Consider the following 27,170-nt stretch of genomic DNA (forward strand, 5'->3'; position numbering starts at 1 on the left):
ATCCTTAAATCCTTAGAAATGTTTCAGCCCGAAGGCCGCAGCCATGCTGGGGCACCACCGCTGAATGAGCTACACTAGTTTGTGAATCCACCTCTGATACGTGGCACTTGATCAACAAGGGAGTTCGATGCTGCTGCCCGCATCCGCGTCTCCTGTCGTGAGGTAGGTTCATCTGGGGCTCCCAACAAGAAGAGATCCAGTTTAGTTTTAAAGAAACCCACATCCACACCATGTAAGTCTCTCAGGCATTTAGGGAGGATGTTAAAGAGCTGTGGTCCTCTGAAACCCAAGCTGTTGCAGTATCTGGACCTGTATTTTGATGGTGATGTTGGAATCCTTGGCACCACGCAGCGGCGCCCCGTTCTGCGGTTGGAGTAACTTTGAATGCCAAAGTTTGGGACAAGACCTTCCAGGATTTTCCAGATGTATATCACTGCATATCTCTCCCCCCTCCGCTCTAGGGAGAAGAGGTTTAATACCTTCAGTCTTTCCCAGTAGCTGATATTTTGCATTGAGACGATTTTCTTTGTGTAGCTTCTCTGAATTGCTTCGAGTTCTGCTGTTTGTTTTATATTGTGTGGTGACCAAAGTTGGGAGCAGTAGTCCAAGCGGCTGAGGACGAATGTTTTCCATAGGACCATCAGTGACTCCTTCTCTCTTGTTCTGAAAGTTCGGAGAATCCATCCAGCTAGCCGTCTGCATTTTATCACCAGATTAGCAATATGCATTTGGAAAGATGCATCATTGCTCATGTCAATGCCCAGGTCACGCACTGATTTTGACTCAGGGATTGCAATTCTTCCTGGGCCAGTGTATCCAGTCTTCACGTCATTTACCTTTGTGTGCCAATAGCGCAGGGCCTGGAACTTACCTGCATTAAACTGCATCTTGTTGACCTCAGCCCACCTGTATATTGTGTCCAGCTCATGTTGCAGACGCGCAATATTTTCAGGGTTTTGTATTGCGTGGGAGACTTTTGTGTCATCTGCATAGCTAGCAAGGGTGGTCATCGTAGCAACTGAAGGCATGTCTGAAAGGGCCACTATGAACATCAGTGGCCCCAAGACAGTGCCCTGTGGGACACCGCTTGTTATTTGCGTTTCCTTGGAGGTGGCTCCATTGCTCACAACTGCCTGTTTTCTGTCTTTTAGGAAGTTGTGCAGCCACTCTCCTAGTTTCCCGCCTATGCTGAGACCACGCAGTTTGTGACAGATCATACCATAGTCGACTTTATCAAAGGCTTTTGCAAAGTCGAGATATATTACATCCACATTTGAGCTATTTAGTAGCTGTTTCAACACCCAGTCATAGTGTTGCAGGAGCTGTGTTAGGCAGCCTCTACCTGGTCGAAATCCATGCTGGGTGTCAGACAGCAAGTCATTTTCTTCAAGGAACATGATTAGTTTCTTACGGACTATTCGTTCCATGACTTTGCTGATGTGTGAGGTCAGAGAGATAGGCCTATAATTTTTAGCATCTGCTCTGCTACCTCCCTTATGGATAGGGCATATTACCCCCTCTTTCAATTTGACTGGGAGCTTACCACTTGCAAGAAAGCTCTGAAAAAGAAGCTGTAGCGGTTTTGCAAGGGCTCGTTTGCACGATTTGAGAAGGATCGCTGGGAATCCATCAGGTCCAGCAGCTGAGTTTGTGTCAATCTCATCAATGGCTAGTGTGATATCATCATCTTCGATGTTGATGTACTCAATTTTTGTCTCTTTGGCCGCAGGTAAAGTGGCAAAGAATTCTTCTGGGTTGTTTACTTGCCTGTGTCCTAGAGGTGTAGTGAACACACTTTGGAACTGTTCGTTCAGTATTTCACTTATCCTCGTGGGATTTCCTGTGAGAGAGCCATCTTTTTGGAAGAGAGGTCCTATTCTCTGGTGCACTGTGGCTGTCTCTTTGGCAAACTTAAAGAAAGCTTTAGGGTTTGATTTTCTATTTTCTATTACCCAAGCTTCTTTATCTGCTCTCTCCTTTTCATGGGACTGATGTAGACTTTTCTCAGTTTCCATTAGCATTCTTTCGAGCCGAGACTTCTCACCACTTTTGGTGTGCTTGCTCAGGCGGTTTGCAATCCTTGTCCGTCGTCTCATAAGAATCCTCCTTTCTCTAGGGATCCTGTTTTCGTTCTTGTGTGTGCTGGCCCTGCATACTGGGACATATTTGTCACATATGGCTTGTATTATGGACATGAAGTGTTTGTGTTTCATGTTTATGTCCGGTGTGGAGAGACATTCAGGCCAATCCTTTTTGAGGATCTCTTTCTCAATCAACTTCCAGTTGGCTTTATGAAAGTTTAAGTTGGAGAGATGGTGGGTGCTTCGTATAGGCTGTGTGTCTGCGGGGGCTTTTGTTCCATACATAGACAGCTCTATTATGTTGTGATCCGAGATCATTGTCGGCATCACATTAACATTATGGATAATATCCATATTGTTTGTGAAGCAGAGATCCAGTATATTATCTGCCCTTGTTGGTTGCAGAACTATTTGCTCCATGAAAGAGGCATTTGTGAGATGGAGCAGGGACTCCACCTGTGCCTGCTGATGGTGTGTCATCCCTGGGAGCATCTGCCCCCCAGGCCATTCCACATTGGGGAGGTTAAAGTCACCCATGAAGAATACACTGTTGTGCTGTTCAAGGTTGGTGAGGACTTCTCCTATTTTTGTTAGGCAGTCTTCAAACATGCCTGAGTGTTTTGGGGCATCTGGTGGGTGATATGTAGTGCATATGACGATATTCAGTTGTCTTATGTGTACAATTTGAGTTTCACATACTGAGTTTGAATATGACAGCAGGACCTGGGGCGTGAGGTCATCTCGGATGTACATTGCAACTCCACCATGGCTCCTCCCTTTTCTATCTGTGCGTATGACTGCATATTGCGGCATGTGTATTTCTGCATCACCTATATCGGGTTCAAGATGCGTTTCAGTGAGTGCCATGCATATAGCTTGATTGCATGTCACAAGGTCTCTCAGGAATGAAATTTTCTTTTTACAGTTTCCGCGCAGCAGCCCTCCTACATTCAGTAGAAATATTTTTGTGGTGTGTGTGTTGGTGTTGGTGTCTGTGGTGGCCATCCTGCATCTGTTGGAGGTGGCTTTATGTGGTGGTAGTTCCAGCTTTGTGCTTGTAGCCAGGTCAGCTGCTGAATAATTTTTTGTGCCATGCACAAAAAAGATTGCTGTTCAGCTGCCGCCCTTCTCACATCTGGGTGAAGCTGGCCACCTGTTGGGTTTCCGCGCACCACATATATAAAATGTATATATATATATATATAAATAATGTGTGTGTGTGTATATATATTATATATATATATATATATATATATATAATATATATATATATATATAATATATATATTGGGTTGGCAACTAAGATCCTGGGTTTTTTTTTAAATTTTGGAACTTATTGCATTTTAAAATTTTGGAATCTATTTTGTTCGAGAATTCTATTTTTGAATCATTTTGGAATCTATTTTGTTTTTTTACTAGTTAATTTTAGTTAATTTTGTTTATTTTCAGATTATTAAAATGGAAAAATGAGCATTTTTGACACCTTCTTTTTACTATTAATCAAAGTTCTAAGGCTGCAAAAGCTGCTCACGACATTTGTGCTGTGTATGGAGAGGGTGCCATAGCTGAAAGAACTGCTCGTGATTGGTATGCCACGTTCAAAAATGGAAATTTTGACCTCAAATATGCACCTCGTTCTGGCAAAAATTGGAAGGGTAGAAGAAACAGGAAAAGAAGAAGATTTTTGTGGTACCCCAGAACAACTCCATCCCACCCAAGACCACTCAGACCCACCCACCCCATTTCCCCACAAGGAAAAAAGAAAAAGAAAGAACAGACATCACACAATTTAGAAAACTCCACCCCGGTGAAAAAGGTTACGAATGCATGATGGAGAGAATGATGTCACTGAGTGATGGAGAAAGGGGAAAAAGGATTAGACTGAAGGAGAAAAGGACATATTTTAATTGGTTTTTCCTGTTCATTTTCATGTGTCATTCATTATAGCATATTTTATTTTTATATTTTTAATTGTGGATGTGGTAGATGGAAACTGAAAGAAGCCCATTGTGTACATATATATATATATATATATATGTATGTATTTATGTGTGTGTGTGTCTGTGTTTGTCCCCCCACCATTGCTTGGCAACCGATGTTGCTGCGTTTACATCTCCATAGCTTAGTGGTTCAGCAAAAGACACTGATAGATTAGATACTAGGCTTATAAAGAATAAGTCCTGGGGTTGATTTGTTCGACTAAAGTTAGTGCTCCAGTATGGATGCAGTCAAACAACTGAAACAAGTAAAATAATAAAAGAATGTATTATTTATTATTTTATGATGATGACCTTTGACATGGTTGAATGACCACTCCAAACCAGTTGGGATTCGTAGTATGGGTTGTCCTATTTATCCTTTCAATTGCTGAATACAAAATGTGGCTCATGAGAGCTCTGTTAGGGTAATTTTTCCTGAGTTACAATCCCACTCTTGTACACCAATCCGTGTATAAACATACATAGAGACAGTATAAACATACATACATTTCGGCTCAGTAATTAGCTGACCAAATGCCTTGTTAGTGTCCTAAGAAAGACAAGCGATAATAAATGTATCTTAGCTTGGCTAAATGATCTGTCACTGTTTCTGTACAATTCAGACATAGTGTAAGAACCATAGTAGGGAGATAGAGAAACAGGGAAATAGAAAGACACTTCTATTTATACTAGTTGATGGCATGAAGACAAGAATAATAGTACTTACCAGTAACTGTTTACCATCTTCATTCAGTAATACACTCTCCAATGTCTGCTGGGTGTACACCCCTTCTTCGAGCTCTTCCAGAAATCTGAGGAGAATATGAGAGACGATATTTTAGAAACAAGTTCATAATGAACATTCCAGAAGATGTTGGTAATAAAAGTGTACAGTTTGTAAAAAGCTGACGAAAAAAAAAAAGTGGTATTAACGTAGGGATGAGGTGCATTCAAAAAGTATCCAATTGTATTTTTTCTGCCAAAACTAATGCTGTGTCAGCAAAATTTTTTGTGTGGGAGACGATGCCACTCTTCCCGTGCATGCAAAACTTGATGCAATATCTTGGTTAAAATGAAAATCCAGTGAATGTACACTACATGTCTGTACTCATGGTGTAGTAGCTGGGAACTAAAGCAGCCTACTAGCACAAAAATTTCTATACACATGCAGAAAAGGTGGTGTCACCTCCCACCCAAAGGATTTTGCCCACATGACATTAGTTTTGGCAGGAAAAAATAAAGTAGGATACTTTTTGAATGCACCTTGTGTGATAGTACATGTGTGAGTGTATATATCTATATATATAAAACAACTTGTATGTCTGTGTGTGCATCTGTGTGTGTGTGTTTTTAACTTCTTGGCACATCTCCTCCTAGCCAACAAATCGTAGAACCACCAAAAATGGGTCACTTAAAGTTTAGGCAAATGAAAATTGAACTGCGCTATTCTGTTCCGAAATTCATCTCGCAAGTGCAAAAATCGATAATGTGTTTGTTTAGGCCTTATCCCATGCATTGAATAGTGAACTTTAGTCAGTCAGCTGTTTGACGTGAACAGTGTTCACCACGCGTGCAAGCATGCATAAATTGCATGAAAAATAAAAAATCAAGATATAAAAACGAATCGCCATAAACATTGTAGAAATTCAGCAAAGAAATGAATTTTCGGGATGTAGCCTGGAGGGATTTTTCGTATTAATATATATATGTATCATCATATATATATGTATGTATATATATATATATATATGTATATATATATATATATATATATAATATATATATATATATATATATATATATATGTCCAACCCGTGCTAGCGCGGAAAACGGACGTTAAACGATGATGATGATGATGATGATGATGATGATGATGATGATGATGATATATATATATATATATATATATATACATATATATATATGAGAGTATGATAGAAGAAGGCTAACTCTTCCTTCCGTAGAAGAAAATGTTCAAATTGGACCATGTTAACACCAAAAATTATTTACATAAAAAAGGTGCCTTTTTTCTATGGAAATCCCTATTTTTTATGATGTTTTGACTGCTGTGTCACCATTTTTCGGTGTATTTCACTTAAAGAGAATAACAAGCTACATACTGCCAAATTTTTACTTTTCAAAAATTCCAATTCTAAAGGGTCTAAACAAACCGCAACGCCGGGCGATACTGCTAGTATATATATATATATATATATATATATACAGTAATAAAAGTGAAATTCAGTCTATATTGCTCTACATACACATATACCATTCTGGAACCAGGATGATCCCAGGATTGAAAATCTGATCTTCATTTGGTTCTTGAACACCCAGCATTGGGATTTGATTTAAAAGCATTTGGGTTGCTATTTCTAGCAGGTAAAGCTTGGCTGATTCATGCTATCTTGTTTGGCATTTGTCAGATGACATGAGAGATCAAGGGGGAGACAAGTGACATTCACTTCATTAATTTTACATCAAGATAAGAACTTTGGGACAAATTGGCCAACAGTTGAAATTCTAATTGGAACAATAGAACGATTGCATTACAGAATTAATTCTTATCTGTCCTTAACTTCTGATCAAACACCACTGGGACATATAGTCATTGCAGACGTATTATAGTCATGCCATTTCACACTAATTAGTTTTGGGTCACAAACCCAATTAGCCCTCTGTAAAGAGTGCAGCTTTTAATCTAGTGTATATCAAAAGTAAAAGGAAAAAATGCTTTGAGAACCTTATCATGAAGAAAAGAAAGAAAAGTGTTTTGATTTTCATCAGGATATGCTACCATTTTCAGTTGTTTTAAGTCAATTTAGTCATGCTGTGAGATAAAGGAAAATCATTAAAGTAAATTAATCTTTCATTGCTATTCTCAATCCGTTGCCAAACAACCATGTGACATACAGAATGTATTACAGAAAAACAAAGATTAAAATATTCAGTAACAAATTGTATATCAGCAAGTTGCAAAACAAACTTATGTTAATAATGTATATATGGTATGTTATTAAGGTGGTGAGCTAGCAGAATCATTAGCAATCCAGGTGAAATGCTTAGCGGCATTTCATCTGTCTTCAAGTTTTGAGTTCAAATTCTTCCAAGCTTGCCTTTGCCTTTCATCCTTTTGGGGTCGACAAAATAAGTACCAGTTGAGTACTGGGGTTGATGCAACTGGCTTACCCCAACCCCTGAAATTGCTGGCCTTGAGCCAAAATTCAAAACTAATAATGTATATGCGTATGTTCTTATAAACCATTAATACAATTCACAAATCCATTAGTGAGACGATAAAACAGCCAATATGTCATCATGCACTCAACATGCTAGAAATAGCAGTAAAATCTCTCACATCATATCTGTTAGTTTCTATTTAAAAAACACAACGACACTCTTACAATGCACTCAACATTTCATATTCTCCTGTCTCCACTCACTTTTATTGGCCACATATCCTGAAGGTCAGTTCTGCACCCCATCACCACTATTTATATCCCTTTCCAGCTCCATCCTGGCCACTCATTCTATCTCTTCTATAATGTAAGTAACTATGTCGCTCCTCTATACCAAGAAACTTGTTCTGTCCTGCCTTCTTTTCTAAGAATTTAACCCCTTCATGTCACAGAATAAAGCCAGTTCTCTTTCTACTGAAGTATTACTACATCAAAAGGAATCTCAGTCTTACAGGATGTATGACAACCTCACTGGTGCAGGTGCCATGAAAAACTGCACTCAGTACATTTGTAAAATGGTTGGAATTAGGATGGGCATCCAGCTGTAGAAACCATACTGTCAAAGCAGAGGTTGGAGTATGATGCAATCCTTGGACTAGTTGGATCCTGTAAAATCAACCAATCAATAGTATGGAATATGGCTGTTAACACTTTAAGTATTTAATCTGGCCATATCCAGCAAAAATATTCTACTTGTTTTATGTTCAAATGGGCCAGATCTAGCCTCTCACACCAACCCTACAATGTCATTCTAAAAACACATAATCACATCACTGAAATTTCAAAGCTATGAGATAATGCATGACCAATTCAAAACAATGTGAATGAATAAGAATTACTTAGGAGAGAATTATGTGAATGCTAAAGAATTAAATAAAGATGATGATAGTATACATACATACATACATACATACATACATACATACAGACAGACAGAAGAAAGAATCAATTGAAATCTTTCAGTCATGTGACTATCTTATTTCTTTACTGCCCACAAGGGGCTACACACAAAGGGGACAAACAAGGACAGACAAACGGATTAAGTTGATTATATCGACTGCAGTGCATAACTGGTACTTATTTAATTGATCCTGAAAGGATGAAAGGCAAAGTTGACCTTGGCAGAATTTGAACTCAGAACGTATAGCGGCAAATGAAATACCTATTTCTTTACTACCCACAAGGGGCTAAACACAGAGAAGACAAACAAGGACAGACAAATGGATTAAGTTGATTACATCGACCCCAGTGCGTAACTGGTACTTAATTTATCGACCTCAAATGGATGATAGGCAAAGTTGACCTCGGCGGAATTTGAACTCAGAACGTAGCGGCAGATGAAATACTGCTAAGCATTTTGCCCGGCATGCTAACGTTTCTGCCAGCTCGCCGCCTTATTTTATTTGATTTTTTTTGTAATAGATAGTCATGTGACTATCTATTACATGGCAATCATCTATTTCAAAAGATCCCTGAAGTAACAAAAATAACCATCAGTTCTGAGTGATATTGAACTCAGTACTAGGAGGTTGCAGTAACAGTTTGATCTCTTTATATTTAGATTCATTTTGGTATAATTTCACAATGGATTGAAGAGAAATTACTGTTGAAAAATAAAACCATGAAAGATCAGTTGTTGATAAATTTAAAAATAAACAGAGGAGATAAATAACGTGCAAAAACAACAGTAAATAATTGAATTATTCTAGTGATTAGAGTAAGTTCTGGCTGACTGATCAATTCTTACAAAGAGCATATCACAACATGCTAAAATATATTATACTAGCAGTATCGCCCGGCGTTGCTCGGGTTTGTAAAGGAAATAACTATATAAGCATTTTTAGAGAGTTATAGCCAAAAAATAGCAAAAAATGCATTAAAAATGGAAAAAAAATTATGGTAAATTTTTTTAAAATCGTTGACTCATCGTAGACATTTTTAGAGAGTTACTTCCCTTATATAATAGCGAAAAAATGCATTAAAATGGATAAAAATGATGGTAAATTTTTTTTAAATCGTAGACTCATTGTAGACGCGCGCTAATACCCAGATGGGCTCGATATGAATCACGACTATAAGATACCCAGTTTTGGTTAAACTGCACTGCAAAATGTGGGAGTAATTAGGAATCTAAATCGTAGGAGACAGACACACAACTTTACTTTTATATATAAAGATTTAGACATACATACGCATACACAAATATACAATTACATACACATATAATACCCACATACATATAATTACATACAAATACTCACACACACATATGCAATTACATACAAACAAATACACACACATGCATATATAGAATTGCATATATAATACTTCATGCACACATATACAACTACATACACAAATAAATGCACACAAGCATGCACGCACACACACACACACACACATGTGCAGGGATATAATAACAGAAATTTAATTGAAAGAAAAGTCTTTCAAAACACAATTTGGAAAGAATCCACAAAAAACCCCCACAAAATCTGGAAAACAAACATAGACTATTTTTCTTTCCAACATGTCATATCTTTATATCTATGTATTAATCTCTTTCAATGCATGGCTGTGTAGTTAGGAAGTTTACTACCCAACAACACAGCTTCAATGAAAGGCACTATGGACAAATGTCTTCTAATATAGCCCAAGGCAGACCAAAGACTGGTGAGTGGATCTTGTAGATGGAAAAATGAAAGAAGCCCATCCTGCAACACACACACATACATTATGCATGGTTGGGTTGTTGGTGACTAAACTGACAACACCATCAAGCTTATTGGTGAATAGAGCAGTGTTTAGACAGCCCATGGGATGAAACCCAAGACCCATGAAAGGGCAGCTGGACTCAGGAGGGTCAATTGCCATCCAGTGAAAACCACTGTGAGCGAGGGAACCCTAGCTATTGTCACAGCATTCTTCTAGGAGACAGATACTCTCATGTAAAACCTATAGTTTATGTGATCACTGATTATCTCACTTCAGCCTGTCACCAGGTACTAATCGCAGAAACTCAAAGAGTGGTACTTGTGTTATACAAGACTTTATCACCATGCTCTTGGACAGATGTCTCTAAATAGTGCCCTCATTTGTCATGCCATTTATTGAAAGTCAAGTCCTATGGCAATGGAAAAGTGGTGATATGTAAAGACTTAACTAGCTGTAAACACACAATTATAGATGTTTACATCTGCGAGTCATGGGTGGAAAGTTAATAAGACCATTGAAGAAGCAAAAAGTGGTAGCAATCAACTGTAAAGATTGAGCAATCACCAAAATTTCCTTCAAAGTTATTGTCTGAAAAAAATATAGTTTGAAAAACTGACAAACATGAACCATCTGCAAAGATGTCTTCATAAAATTCATTTCAAAAGGATTCCTGTCAATTTGTTTTACAAAAAAAAAAAAAAAATTTTCAACGTCATTAATGATTTTTAAGAAAATCTTTATATATATGTATGTATACATACATATACTGTTTTATGGTCTCTAAAATATGTGTCTAATACAATTTCAAAGTTTGAGATGATTTACATTACAAAGTTGTACATCATTGCTCTTAACTTCAGTATCAAATCGTGTGCAAAGATCTCTACTGGCGTGAGGCTGTTCAGAAATTTGGTTGGATAATTTACAACTGATCACATGACCTGACTATGTCTATTGATTTGTAGCATCTTATTTCTTTAGGTAGCATGTCCAGCAAACTTTTGCAGGTATCTTTTATATGACAGGTTTTGGAGCTAGGGTTTTTGGTCAAAGGAACTAGTTGGAGGGTAAACTTGTCAGAGATGAATCTCTTATTATAAAAGGCAGATTTTATCTGCCTCCCTTTGGAAGTTATAGAAATCTACAATATAGGATTTCTTCAATTACAATTTACCTAGCATTTTTAAGAGTAGAATGCATCGGGTCATGCCAGGTCCAGTTTTTAAAATTTAAACTCCAATTAAGCAAAATTTACAGAAAACTCACATTCTGGTGTGTGTGTCAAATGCTTTTCTTAATGTGGTTTACACCACACGCACACGCACACACACAGTGTGCAACGAATAAAATGAAAGTAAATAGCGACAGAGTGATTTGAAGAAGACTAAACTGAAAGTATTTAAACCACTACTCAAAAAATAAAAAAACACAGCAAACAGAAACAAATAAATACATAACGATTTACTCCTCACACAATTTCTTCAATTAGAGTGTACCCATGATTTTTCAGAGTACTTCAGTGGGTGATGCCATAAAAAATTTCTTTCAATTTTACCACCAATTAAGACAAGATTCGAGAAAACTCAATATTTTAACATTTCACTCCGAAAGCATTGATGTACATGTGTGCGTGCGTGAGTGTGTGTGTGTGTGTTTGATGGGTTGTGCGACACAGAAAGTGTGGTGTGTAAGTGAAGTATTTTTGTTAGTGTGTGTAAAGAGACAGACAGAGTGAAAGACAGAAATAAGCGCGCGTAATTGAAAGTTTTCACTATGATATCATCACGTGCGAAAAAATTCGAAGGTTTTTGAACAATTGAGATACAGATGTCACGCCTGTATTGAAACCATTGCTAAGCTGTCGTAATTGCTTAATTAAGACTTTGTTTAAATTGAAAGGGGCAAATATGTGACGAGGTTGAAAAAAAATACCCCAGAAAAAAAAATGTACTGCTGGTATTTATATAATTCACTACTATTTTGCTACAATGTCATGAAAAAGAAAAAATTTAGGTATGTAAATCGAATTCGCCACCCCCTTTTCCCTGTTCGCGTTTGTGTAAAAAAAATTATTATTTAAGTTTTAAAAATTATTTACTTTGTTCAAAAAATATAAATATTAATTAATTTTCAAGAATTATTTAATTTTATTCTGTAAAATAGTAATTAATTCATTTATCTGTAAATCCGCAAGGTTGTTACTCAGGCACCTAGAATGGTAACCTTCAACTAACACTATCTCCTCTGAGACCCTGCGGCGCAAGTTGACCAAAATTGAGAGTATGGTAGAAGAAGGGTTGCTCTTCCTTCCGTAGAACATAAAATTCAAATTGGACCATGTTAACACCAAAAATTATTTACATCAAAAAGATGCTTTTTTCTATGAAAATCCCTATTTTTTACGATTTTTTCACTGCTGTGTCGCCACTTTTCGGTGTATTTCGACCAGAAAAATGTTCACAAAATTTTTACTTTTCAAAATTACAATTCCAGCGGGTCGAAACAAACCCGAGCAACGCCGGGCGATACTGCTAGTGTTAGATAAGACTCTAATAAGTAATTTCTATTTAATGCCTGTGATATGGCCAAATGACTCCTGAAATTTCATCAAGGAGTTCCTTACAATTAATATTATCCAAGGAAAGTAAGGGCTGATACAACTTGGTATTAATATTGCAATGGGAGTTGCTGTCAGGATACTGTCTGGAACAAAGACTCTGAGGTATGTTTTCTAATGCTTTAAAAAGTTCTGCTAAACCGCTGCTCTAGACTCTTCATTGACTCCAACACACTGCCCAAAACTCTTTATTGACTCCTACTTCAAATCAATAAAAACTGAAGTTGACCTCAGCAGGATTCCAACTTAGAGCACAGACAACTGGAAGAAATACCACAAGACACTGAATCCAATGGTCTAATGACACTGTCACCTTTTTACCTATATAAATGTGCGTGCCATCATCATCATTTAATGTCTGCTTTCCATGTTGGCCTGGGCCAGGCAGTTTGATTGGAAGTGGTAAGCTGGAGAGCAGTACCTGGTTCCAGTCTGATTTGGCATGGCTTCTATGGCTCGGTGCCTTTCCTAATGCCAGCCACACCAAGAGTGTAAGCTATAGATTTTTTATTTATGTATTATCTATGTGTGTGTGTGTGTGTGCATGGGTATATTTTGTGTGCCTGGCAATATATATACAAACAAGGCATCTGTCAGAAATTTTTTTTTTAATTTCCACTATAAGGAAATAAATAGTAAGAACATTGTGCATTTGTGCATGTACTTGTCTGTGTGTATGTCAGTGTGTATGTGCATGTGTGTGTGTGTGTCTGTGTATATATATATATATATATATATATATATATATATTTATTGAAGTAGATAAATGAATTATCTTATTACGGATAATTCAAATGATAACCGATACCTGGGTAGCAAAAATCACAACAGAAAAAACACGGTTGAAGTTACGACCATGGGGCATAAAAACCGTGCCTTAGTGCGGAAATTTGAAGTTTTATATATTAAGTGTAGGAAGAAATGAAGCTGAACGAAGATTTAACAAAATTCCTTTATATTATTTTCTACATATGTTTCGAAGGCTGCAAAGTCCCTAATTCGGATTGAATAAGGAGTCCATTTTGCAGCTTTCTCTTCAGGAAAATCCAGGAACTTAATTCTCCAACAAAATGCACAACAAGCTTTTCGACAAAAGCTTGTGAGCGTTTGTCGAAAAGCTTGTTGTGCATTTTGTTGGAGAATTAAGTTCCTTGATTTTCCTGAAGAGAAGGCTGCAAAATGGACTCCTTATTCAATCCGAATTAGGGACTTTGCAGCCTTCGAAACATATGTAGAAAATAATATAAAGGAATTTTGTTAAATCTTCGTTCAGCTCCATTTCTTCCTACACTATATATATATATATATATATATTCATCCCATAAATAATGTGTTTTTTAATATTTCTTTTATTCTTAGAAATTAAGATAAACAAAGTTCTTTTTTAATCTAAAATTTCCTCTCCATTTTCTACAATGCTCTTCCATCTATCTAATAAACTTGCAAGGCCATTCTTCCAAAATTCACTTGTCCATAATGAAAAATACTCCACCAGTACTGTTCTGACTTCGTCTACAGAATATATAGATTTTCTATCCAAATGATTTTGAAGACTGCAGAATAAATGATAATCAGATGGGGCAATGTCTGGCAAATACTGTATGTGGCAGAGCATTATCTTGATGGAAGAATACTTTTTGTCTTGAAACCAAAGATGGTTGTTTTTCTTCTAGCACTGACTTAAGACCCTCAAGTTGCTTGCAGTAGATCTCTTTTTTTTATCATTTGGTTTGAGTTTAAATGTTCAATGTGGACTAGGCCTTTCATATCCTGCCAAACAGGTAACAACACCTTATGTGGATAAAGACCTTCTTTAACTTGGAGTTAGAGAAGGTCATCCTGTCCATACCCACTTTTTGGTGCTTGACATTTTTATAGAGAACCCATTTCTCGTTGCCAATCACTATTCGTGAGATGTGACAGCAAAGAAGAGCACACATTCACTCTCTGCATGCGACGAGACTTGGAATGTTTGCAAGGAACCCATTGATCCAATTAGCTGACTTTTCCAATGGCCTGCAGGTGTCGATGAATGGTTGAATGAACAAATCCAAGCTTCTCTCCTAGTTCCTCAACAGTTATGATGGGATTCTGTTCCACCAGGATTTACAGAACATCCTCGTTGAGCTCTACAGATCTTTTAGGATGAGGCCTGTCTTCTAGGTTGTAGTTTGCAGCTCGGAATTTCTGGAACCACAGTGGAGACTGGCTTACGTTTATTGTCCGATTCTCAAATAATGCATCACTATTCCTTGCACTTTCATGTACGTTGTTGCCTTTATTGAACTCATAAAGCAAAATATGCCGAATATGCTTCTTTGTCACTTCCATTATAGCTTCAAAACTTGCACAAGGTATAAGGACAAGGTAAAATTACTACCTGCTCTTATAGCAAGTTGATGCAGGTAGCTTATCCTGTCCCCATCTGACTTTCAGTTCATGCAACTGAAAAATGTGCATTATATATGAGATGACCCAATATATAAATTTGGAATGATCCAAGCCTTTTGAAGGAAACAGGGCAGGCAGAATTTGCTGAAGTCCACCAGAAGAATTACACAGTTAACTCAAAAGATTAACCTTCACAAGATCTGTCATGCTAATTCTGATTAAGACTTACAGCAAGTATACAAATGCCATGAAATAATCAGCCACTTTCACATTAATTCATTGAGAAGACAGTTTAACTTCTCAAAACACCAGAATAATCATCTTGGATGACTCTTGACTGAGATCCATTTGCTTTTTTACTTTGGATATATGTGCATGAGACATCAGAAAGAAGGAGGATTATGAAGGGCTTCTGGGTGTAAAACACTTCCTCAAAAATGCCCCCTTTCAACTCAAGCCAACATAGAAAAGTAAACATAAAAGAGGATGATGATGATGATACACCCTCTATATATATATATATATATATATATATATATATATATATATATATATATATATATATATATATATATAGGGTGTATCATCATCATCATCCTCTTTTATGTTTACTTTTCTATGTTGGCTTGAGTTGAAAGGGGGCATTTTTGAGGAAGTGTTTTATATGTATATATATATAGGGGGAATTCACAAAAGAACAAAATACGAAGACAGGTGGTGTAGACAACAAACAGACGTATTAGTATAACACTTGGGAAATGAAAAAGTCTTTAACGTTTCGAGCCTATGCTCTTCCACAGAAAGAAACAAGGAGAGAAAATAAAGAATGTGTAGTGGCTAGTGATATATCATGGTGAATATATATATATATATATATATATATATATATATATATAGATAGATAGATACACACACATACACACAGAGAAGTATGTGTGCATGCTCATATATATGTGTGTGTGTGTATATATATATATATATATATACCGGAGTAAACACATAAATGTGAAACAAGGTGGAAAAAAGAGTACTCAACTACCAGTGGTAGAGTAATATGCTTTATTTAAAGCTTCCCGTTATATTTATATATATATATATATATAAATACATATATATATATATAATGTGATCATGCGACTGACAAGGCTATCAGATGCTTTAACACATTGCTGGTCAAAATGCACTTTTTGCATTGCTTTAGTGTTCAAATGACACTACCCTACTAGGTTGATTGAACCTGGAACCACATGGTCACAACATGAGTTTCTTAACTGCAGAGCTATGGCCACACCTACATACACACAGGTACACATATATTTCAGTGTGTGTGTGTTTGATGCAGTATTAGCAGTTTAAAAGGGTAGAACACACACACATACATAACAAACATACACATATATGAATATATATATACACACAAGCACACACACACACAAACACGATATGAAAGAAAAAGGAAGTGGAAAGCAGAGGCTTACAGGTCTAGTATTGAACTGCAGCAGAACGAATGCAACAAAGAAAACCTAAGGTGTTAGTATGATGGCGGTGGCAGTGATGGTGGCGAGATGGTGGCGGTGGCAGTGATGAAGTGAGCTGGGTGCCGTGGTGTTGGGTTGCATTGAAGACATGTTGGTGGGTTTGGCAGGCGGATGTTGAAGGCATCAACAGAAACATGATGCAGTGGCCTAGTGCCCTCTGGTGGTGGCAGTAATATTGATTTTGTGCAGCAGTAGTAGTAGTAGAGGCGGCAGCGGTGGCAGTGATGGTGGTGGTGGTGGCAGTATGACACCACTAGATAGATGATGCCTGGTTGGCTGGCTGCCTGCTCAGTAGGCTTTTTTTTTTTTTCCTAACATATTTGTATGTTGTACCAATAGAAGGTGATGGGGTGCAGGGAGAGGATACTGAAAGAAGAGGTAGGCATCGAACATTGAAATGCATTGTGAGGGTGGTGGTTGGAAAATGGGGAAGAAGGGAGAGCAGTTGGGGTTTCTGAAGATCTAGAAATAACAATTGTATATTGATAAGTAAATATTAACTTGTGTGAAAATATATATATATATATATATATATATATACACATATATATGTAAGAGTGTGTGTATATGCATGTATGTATATATGTTTGTGTGTGTGTGTGTGTAGGAACCCTTTTGGTTGCGAATGACTATGGGTTTGCACCTAGGAGTTTACCCTTCGAGGCACAAGTCCAAACAAGGTTCTTTTTATGGAAGCCCAGCAGCTGCCCATGTATACCAGTCTACCTTCTCCACACCACCAATGTTATCCAAGAGAAAGGCAAAGGGGCCGATACAACTTGACACCAATGATGTTGCAACTCATTTCTAATTCTCAGTGAACAGGAGCAATGTGAAATAAAGTGTCTTGTTCAAGAACACAACACACTGCCTGGTCCGGGAATTGAACTTACTACCTTATGAATGTGTAAGCCCGACACTAATCCCTGAGCCATGCGCTTCACAAAGACACACACTCACACACACATATGACTTTAAACTGCATCCCCTAGAGGACTCTGGTACATAAATTCCAGGGCTTTGAAGAATGTGGAATCACCTCTTAGACTCTATTGTTCCCAGTTCTACACTGACCTGGAACAAAAGCACCTGTTTGGGTCCCTGCAATCAGTAAACTAGCATGTGAACCACTAGGAGCAAAGAATCCATAATTCTTGCGAGAACTTCCTTGAAGGAAAGAGTAAACTCATTTAAAGAAACTTGAAGTACAGTTGGATTCTGGTTGTCTCAATCTTTATTACGGAGATGTACTCGCATAGCAAGTGATTTGATCTGAGATTGTGTGCTGGAACGAAAACAATTGCAGTGTGGAAGGTGTTTGTAAGCCATTTAAGAAACACACGACGTGATGCAGCATGGATTTTTGTCAGTGAACAGGTTGCGGATTTTAGCAACGAAAATATTTTGACAAATTAAACTTAAATGTTGAAGTGAATCGAACGGCTTTTGTGTGTTTCTTAAATGGCTTACAAACACCTTCCAGGCGGCAATTGTCAATCTTTATTGTTCCACAGGTTTTAGAGCTGAGCACACTGAAGAGTGGGTTCAATGCTATGACACACTTTATCCACTAAAATTCATGCACAGGGTCAATCCACATCTTGTACTTTTTTTTTCTCCAAACCAAAATTTAAAGTTTTAATTCACCTTAAGAAAGTAGTTTTTCTTTTTTAATGATGAAATTGAATTATTTTTCGATAAAAAATGTGTCTGAAACAGCTGCAGTGAACCTTTAGTCCATTTGTGTTCTTATTTTATATAAAAACCATAACCGGAACCTTCCCTACGTTGGATCTGGAACTTGCATTGGACCGTGAACCTGCATGCCTATGTGCATGAGTAAATATTTACATGTATATGTGTATTTATATGTATGTATGTGTTTATGTGTGCATGTATCTGTATGTGTTACATATATGTGCCAATTTCGAACCTTGCTTAGTGTCCTGAATGTTAAAATATTTTGATTCAAATGAATCCTACAGATAATCAAATATATATATACGGCACGTATGCCTGTGCTAGTAGGGTCCCAAGAACAACATCTGAGTGTGATTGTTGCCAGAGCAGCCAACTGGCTTCCGTACCCGTGGCATGTAAAAGGGCACCATTCGAGTGTGATCATTACCAACGTCGCTTCATTGGCACCTGTGCCGGTGGGCATGTGTAAAAAAATTCGAGTGAGGTCATTGCCAGTACAACCTGACTGGCCCCCATGTAGGTGGCACGTAAAAAGCACCCACTACACTCTCGGAGTGGTTGGCGTTAGGAAGGGCATCCAGCTGTAGAAACTCTGCCAGATCAAGACTGGAGCCTGGTGCAGCCATCTGGTTGCCAGCCCTCAGTCAAAACCGTCCAACCCATGCTAGCATGGAAAACGGATGTCAAATGATGATAATCATGATGATGATGATAATATATATATATATATATATATATATATATATATATATATATATATATATATATGTATATAGGCACAGGCTTGGCCATATGGTAAGAAGCTTGCTTCCCAGCTAGATGGTTCCAGGTTCAGTCCTACTGTGTGACACTTTGTGAGTGGATTTTGTAGGCAGAAACTGAAAAGAGCCAAATGTCTATATACACGCACACATATATACATACATATATATATGTATATACATACGTATATATACACACATATATATAAACACATACACATATATATGCATGCATATATACATTATCTATACATACATAGACATTATATATATATATATATATAAGAGAATAAAGGGTACATATACTGCTATATATATACATAAAAATACAATTCCTTCAGGTTTCTTTGTTAGGTTAGTGACTTTATTATCAGGCTGAGTAAAACGTAAGGAATGTTTTGAAACATGAAATTCATCATAATATATTTCAACAATTCTGGAAACTTTATTCATCAAAGAAAGTACCATTAGAATTAGCACATTTTTGCAATAAGTTACAAGTTTGTTTATTCTGGTAACATAAAAATCTGGAGTTCTGGAGCTGATGAACTCTTTGAATGAACTTTCAGCATCAATTTAATTTTGAACTTCTCTTGTAGGGAACCATGAAGGTGCTTGAAAAAGTGGTAGTCGGTAGGAGAAAGGTCTGGGGATAAACTGGGTAGAGAAGAACTTCGCAGCCAAGTTCTTTCAACTTCTGGAGCGTCATTAGTGAAGTGTGTGGTTGAGCACTGTACTTACTTGTACTTGTGGTGACGTTCGCCCTGGGCGGGTTGAGTCGGCTTCTACCACCTCCTTTGAGGCATCTCGACCATGGCAGTGGAAGAAGTTTCGTGGGAATATGAATTTCACAAGCGGTCCCCTACAATCCCGCATGTAGAGACATCCTGTTTGCCGCAGATTGTCCGCAGACGCAGGGACAGAATGACTAGGAGCTGCCGGTTGCCAAAACAGACACTCCAAGGATGTTCACCAGAGCCCCGCCTGCCGGGTTGTGGCCCTAATACCACTTGGTGTCAGACCAATCTGCCTTGGGTGGCCCTACCAGGAACCGAAGTTCTCAACGGCATAGCTCTGACACTACCCGTTGCCAGCGTCCCCACCACGGTGAGGAGGGGATGGACTTTGAGCCCTGTCATGAAGAATGATTGGCCCTCTTCTGTTGACCAGTCTGGGACGGAGAAGTAGCAGTTTATCATTTATTTTGGCAATTTCATGGCAATATGTTTCTGTAGTAATGATGTTTCTGGGTTTTAAGAAGTTATAGAGAATGAGTCCAGCAGTACACCACCAAACAGTAACTAAACCTTCCTTTTGAAGAACTTGGGCTTAGGGAAGGTTTGTGGAGCTTCATTTTGGTCCAGCCACTGTGAAGAACATTTTTTATTATTGTACAGAATCCACTTTTCATCACAAGTTACAATATAATTGAGAAATGGATCAATCTGGTTATGGAGAAGAAGCGACGAGCAAATTTCATATCTATGCATTTCCTGATTTTCATTCAAATCATATGGTACCCATTTGTTGAGCTTTTTTGATTTTCTGATTGCATGCAAATGGTTGCAGGCCGTTTTGTGGCTAACTTGAAATACTTCTACCAGTTCTTGAGTGGTTCTACATGTGTCTTTCTCAATGACGGTCTTTAATTGACTATCATCGATGACAGATGGGTGTCCACTATGCTCATGATCTTTAAGGCTCAGGTCTCCACTGCAGAATCCTTTAAACCATTTTTGTGCTGGCTACTCACTGGTCATTTTCTCACTAAACATTTCATTGCTATCATGAGCAGTTTCAGCTGCTTTACGTCCTGTTTTGGAGGTGAATAGCAAAATTGCTCAAATATTGCACTTTGAAAAGTTCCATTTCAGACGATTGTAACAATGATTAAAAAAAATATCGATGTTAATTTAATGATGCATTTAGGCAAGTCTATGTCTGCATTATCAGACAATTGCAAAAAAATGCTTTAAAGAAATTCAAAACTATGCAAAAATCTGGTACAAATTCTTCATGGTTCAAAACATTGCTTACTTTTTTACTCAACCTGATAGTAATATGAATCAAGTACTGTGCGACACAAACATTCACATAAACATGCACATACTCACACACACATATATATATATATTCAAATGTATTAATATATGTACACACACATACATATTCAATCTATTCTATGTATGTGTGTACATGCACACACACACACACACACACACAGAAACACACACACACCTGACTGTAGATGTGTAATATTCATGATACATATCACTGCAATAATTAGTAAGAGCAATGAGTAATTAATCAATGCAATGAGTAATTAATTGATGCAATGAGTAATTAATCGATGAGCATATTGTTTTTCTTTCATTTTTTAGGTTATCTTTATCTTTTATGTCTCACTAATTTCAGTCTTTGGACTGTGGTGATGCTGGGGCAGTGGCTTGCAGGGATTAGTCAAACATACCAACCTTGGTACCTACTTTTAAGTCTGGTACTTATTCTATTGATCGCTTTTTGCCAAACTACTAAGTTACAGGGATGTAAACAAGCCAACACCAGTTGTCAAAAACACACATATCATATGTACATAGACACACACACACACACATACATATATACGATGCAGTGGAACTGGCATGGGACTATCAGTGATGGAGAGCACTGGGGATAAACTCTACGCATGATTGATGTCCTTGGTATCACTAACCTGGCATGAGTCCAGCCCCATCAAGCAAGTGCACAAAGCAAGGGTTTCTTTCTGTTTCAATCTACCATATCTATACACATGAAGTTTCCAGCATTGCTTTACTTTCTGGTGTTCAGACATGCCGTTTCTTCTCTTTGCCTTTTGTACCACTACTATTACAATGGTCTCTGCTTGGAGGTGGCTTGTCTCATATGACACCTCTACCTAGGCCAACCACTTGACTACCTTCTCCCCTTAATTTCTGTCCTCCATTTTTCATCAATATTGTGACTATTCCCTCTCTAGGCCCTGCACATTAATGAGAGAAGAAAAAGTTGCATGCATAACCCTTAAATTTCTTTTTTTTAGGGCATCCAAGATTGGTGGTCAGAAGTTATCCTTAAACCAGAGAGCTGGCCTTGCCTGAATGCCTGCAACAGAGAGCTAAAAGCCCTCAAGGAACAAGCTGGTGACATTCAGCCAAGAATTTTGAATGGAAAGAGTTGGAAAAAATGCCGTAAGGCATTTTGTTCTAATACTTGATCAATTCCACAAATTCATCACTCTGCAATAGTACTGTATATTATCAACTCATGATAACATGAAAGGAGAAGTTGATCTGGGTAGGATTTGAACTCAGAGTACAGAGCACCAGAAAAAATATTACAAGACGTTATTTTGTCTTACACTTTAAAGGCTCTGACAATTCATAACTTAAAAGTAATAGAAGTCTGTATGATGTGGCATTTATGTCTTTTGGAATGTCTAGGAAAGGTGTAGCTATTTGACCCTTTTTGCTACCAAATTCCTGTTAAAACACACTGCCTTTGTTTTAATTAATTTTGGTACTAATGAAGAATTTAGTAAAATAACTGCATCATTAATAAACTGGAGTTTGGGAGATAAATTAATACTCTCTTTTTACTCTCTTTTACTTGTTTCATTGGTGACAAGCTTTGAGAAGACAATTTGTTTTTATTTAATTTATTTCTCTTTATTTATTATTTATTATTTTGTATTTACTTATGTCAATTAATGAGAATGTGTTTCTTTTATTTATTAGCTTAACTGAAAAATCTTACTATCGATGCTTTATTTAAAAAAAAATAAAAAACAAAATCATTGGATCATCAAGGGGACATCTAAGTAGAAATATTATCTGCAAGAAATAGCAGTGAAACTTTCCTCAAGTTACACTAATGCAGTGTTACATACTGGATGATATATAAAAGATATATAATTTTAAAGATATATAATTTTATTTCTTTATTGCCCACAAGGGGCTAAACAAGGACAGACAAAGGGATTAAGTCAATTACATCAACCCCTGTGCATAACTGGTACTTATCTAATCAACCCCAAAAGGATGAAAGGCAAAGTTGACCTTGGCAGAATTTGAACTCAGAACGTAATGACAGATGAGATACTGCTAAGCATTTCGCCCAGTGTGCCAACGTTTCTGCCTGCTCACCGCCTAAAAGATATATAATGACAGAGGATAAATAAACAAAAGGAACAACAGAGGTGGTCATGGTTGGCAAGGAATTTTATCAGTGTTCTGTTTGTCCAACCAGAGCTATCCTGGAGTTATCACCAACCTCAATAGAATAGTATTTCATAAATGTTTGTGTTAAGTTGATATCCAGATATTGAAATCTAAGTTTTTGATATATGTTCTTTTACTGGTTGCACTCATTTGGTTGTGGCCATGCTGCAGCACTGCTATGAAATAATGTTTCTTTGTAGGTTTGAGTCATAAGGCTGAATGTAAGAAGGCCAAATTTCAAATGAGCTAAAATCAGAATACTAGAAAATAGAAAGACCGCAGTTTCTGAACAACAAAATTTGAAATAAACTAGGGGAAAAATATGACAAATTGCCTGAAAAAAATTTATATTTTGCCGTTTTTTCAAGGAAATTTATTGGTGAAACATGTTATATTTACTCATTTTACTATATTACATCAGTATAACTATTTCAGGGGATGATAAAAAATAATAAAAAGAAAGGTCTTAAAACATTTATAATGCATTTATTTACAGTTTCAGAATGAAGTTTATTACATTTTTATATAATGCTACATTGAAATAACAAATGCTACTGAGATATTGTGAGCTATTTACATATATAAACAATAAAACCTTAAACGATGAAAATGCATTGTAGAGATAAAACATTGAAGGCACAAACAGAAGCGAAAAATAGTTTATTTCTTGAATACATCTATTACTCTTTTACTTATTTCAGTCATTTGACTGCGGCCATGCTGGAGCACCGCCTTTAGTTGAGCAAATCGACCCCAGGACTTATTCTTTGTAAGTCTAGTACTTATTCTATCAGTTTCGTTTGCCGAACTGCCAAGTTACGGTGACGTAAACAAACCAGCATTGGTTGTCAAGTGATGCTGGAGGGACAAACACAGACACACAAACATATACACACACATCCATACATACATATTATATATATATATACGACGGGCTTCTTTCAGTTTCCGTCTACCAAATCCACTCACAAGGCTTTGGTCGGCCCGATGCAAAAGTAGAAGACACTTGTCCAAGGTGCCATGCAGTGGGACTGAACCGAGAACCTGCTTACCAACCACATGGTTCTCGGTTCAGTCCCACTGCGTGGCACCTTGGGACTGAACCGAGAACCATGTGGTTGGTAAGCAAGCTACTTACCACACAGCCACTCCTGTGCCTAAAATTTTCTTCTTATGAAATATTTTCCTTCTTTTCTGTCAATAAACATAAACATACTAAACATATACATCAATTAAAAGGCTGAATTTTAATATATCAAAAGCAGGCTCGTGCACCTGTCTTTCTTTGCCGTCACCCATTTTGCTGTGCAATACCATTATATAAAATTTAGTCTTTTAATAATTTTTTTCCTTATTTTACTTGTTACAGTCATTAGACTGTGGTCATGCTGGGGCACCAACTTGAAGAAATTGTTAGTTGAATGAATCAACCTTAGTACTTATTCTATCAGTGTCTTTTGCTGAACTGCTAAGTTATGGGGACGTAGACATACTAACGCCAATTATCAAGCAGTAGTGGGGACAAACATAGACACACTCACACTCTTTCAGTTTCTGTCTATCAAATCCACTCATAAGGCTTTGGTTGGCCCAAGGCTATTGTAGAAGACAGTTGCCCAAGGTGCCATACAATGGTATTGAACCCAGAACCATGTGGTTGGGAAGCAAACTTCTTACCACACAGCCACGTCCTGCACCTATTTGGTATACTTATGTTTGTAGTAAAAAAAAAAAGAAATGAAAATATTTAATAAGAGAATTTGAAAGAAAGAAGTATACAGTAAATAAACTATTTACTTTTTTGTTATTTTTTTGATATCATATTCTTGCAAAAAACAAATCTTTTAACTTTTACTTATTCCAGCCACTGGACTGTGGCCATGCTTGGGTACTGCTTTGAAGGCCTTAGGCAAACAAATTGACTCCAGTACATTTTTTTTAAAGCCTGGTATTTACCCTGTAAGTTCCTTCTGCTGAACCATGATGTTATTGGGACATTAACCCTTTTGTTACTGTATTTATTTTGAGATGCTCCGTGTTTCTTTCAATCAATTTTAAATATAACAAAGAATTTAGTAAAATAACTTAGTTATCATTCAGCTAGTGTTGGGAACATAAATTGTGACTAAGGTTTGGTGGAAGATTTTTATTCAGAACTTATGAATACAAAACATTTGTACTACAGAGCCAGAACCGGTTTCAGCTGGATTGGTAACAAAAGGTTAACACACCAATTGGCAGCGAGAGGGAGGAACAAAAGAAAAATACACACTTAGTTTCTATCTACAAAATTCACTCTCAAAGCTTTGAATGAACTGGGGTTATAAGTAAATGACGTTTGCCTAAGGTACCATGCAATGGGACTGAACCTGAAATCATGTAGTTGCAAAGTGAGTTTCTTAACCACACAGATTATAACTTTCTTGTTGTTTTCTTGTAAATGGATGTCCTCACATATCTCTTTGTTATTTAAATGTATCATTATAAAACAATAAATATATTATAAAACAATACTCTTTTACTCTTTTACTTGTTTCAGTCATTTGACTGCGGCCATGCTGGAGCACCACCTTTAATCGAGCAACTCGACTCCGGGACTTATTCTTTGTAAGCCCAGTACTTATTCTATCGGTCTCTTTTTGCCGAACCACTAAATAACGGGGACAAACACAGACACACAACACACACACACGTATATATATACATATATCCAACAGGCTTCTTTCAGTTTCCGTCTACCAAATCCACTCACAAGGCATTGGTCGGCCCGAGGCTATAGCAGAAGACACTTGCCCAAGATGCCACGCAGTGGGACTGAACCCGGAACCATGTGGTTGGTAAGCAAGCTACTTACCACACAGCCACTCCTGCGCCTATAAATATATTATAAAAAATTCTCAAACAGACCTCTCTTAAAACTGCAAGCAATGCATTTAGGAACATCTTCAAATTATTTTCTTCTGAAACATTCCAAAATTTGGAGTCTTAGTTCTTCAAGCCTTTTGTATCTTGATGTTTATATAATTTAAAATTTGGCTGTCTTGCATTTGGCTTTATGATCAACACTGATATATATATATATATATGAGTGTATGCACACACAAATACACACACACATGTATCATCATCATTATCATCCAATTATGTATGTATCAGTGTGAACGTATGTGTGTTTGTTTTTCCTTGGCTTGAAATCCCGTGGTATTAGTAAATAAATACCACATGTCATACAAAGAATGCTGTTCATTTCTAATATTCTGTGGAAATGTCTGGCCATGGGGAAATATTCCTTGCTTGGAAATAGGTGAGGACTGGAAACAAGAAGAGCATCTGCCCATAGAAAATCTGTCTCAGTAAACTCTGTCTCCCCATGTGAACATTGGAAATTAGACATTATATCAATATATCATTATCATCACCATTTAACGTCTGTTGTCCATGCTAGAAAATAGCTTGCCAGCTTTGGTCACACCATCCAAAACATACACATGTGCAGACACACCAATTTCTCCATTATATATATATATACATTCTGGCTTTTGCTAAATTTTCTTGAGAACATTCTTTTCTTAGTGGTAAGACCATAGTGGATCTTCTTCTAGCATAATGGATGTCCACTAACAGGTCATTCCTCTTGTATATATATTCTGCATTAAGTTAAGAAATAATTAAGAGTGAAAATTCTGTAAATATAATTATTAGTTACAGCTTATTAGTGTTCCATGTACATTTGCTGCAGAAAATAATCTAACATTGTAAAAAATGGGTATTAATATGCATGGAAGTAATAAGTGTGGGTTCACTTCCCACACATGCCAATATCCCTTTTTTTTCCTTTGAAGGATTATATGCTCTGATATTAGACTATTTTCTACAGCCAATATACAGTGAACACTTATAAACTTTAGCTTAT

The 27,170-nt window shown here is 37.0% G+C and overlaps 1 protein-coding gene and 1 long non-coding RNA gene across 3 annotated transcripts in view; one reads left to right on the plus strand and one right to left on the minus strand.

Annotated features, from left to right (window-relative positions):
• The window catches only part of LOC115215174 (WASH complex subunit 5), a 229,346-nt gene that overhangs the window by 133,538 nt on the left and 68,638 nt on the right, over positions 1 to 27,170 (minus strand). For both annotated transcript variants that reach the window (XM_029784356.2, XM_036505410.1), the window contains exon 4: positions 4,788 to 4,872. In XM_029784356.2, the coding sequence (XP_029640216.1) occupies positions 4,788 to 4,872 (85 nt within the window). The remainder of the gene's footprint in view (positions 1 to 4,787; positions 4,873 to 27,170) is intronic.
• Positions 14,550 to 20,173, plus strand: LOC118764556. The gene is made up of 3 exons (XR_005000375.1): positions 14,550 to 14,797; positions 19,361 to 19,373; positions 20,163 to 20,173. It is a non-coding gene; the product is annotated as an uncharacterized LOC118764556 (long non-coding RNA).

The sequence above is a fragment of the Octopus sinensis genome, linkage group LG8 (assembly GCF_006345805.1).
Source record: "Octopus sinensis linkage group LG8, ASM634580v1, whole genome shotgun sequence".
NCBI lineage: Eukaryota > Metazoa > Mollusca > Cephalopoda > Octopoda > Octopodidae > Octopus > Octopus sinensis.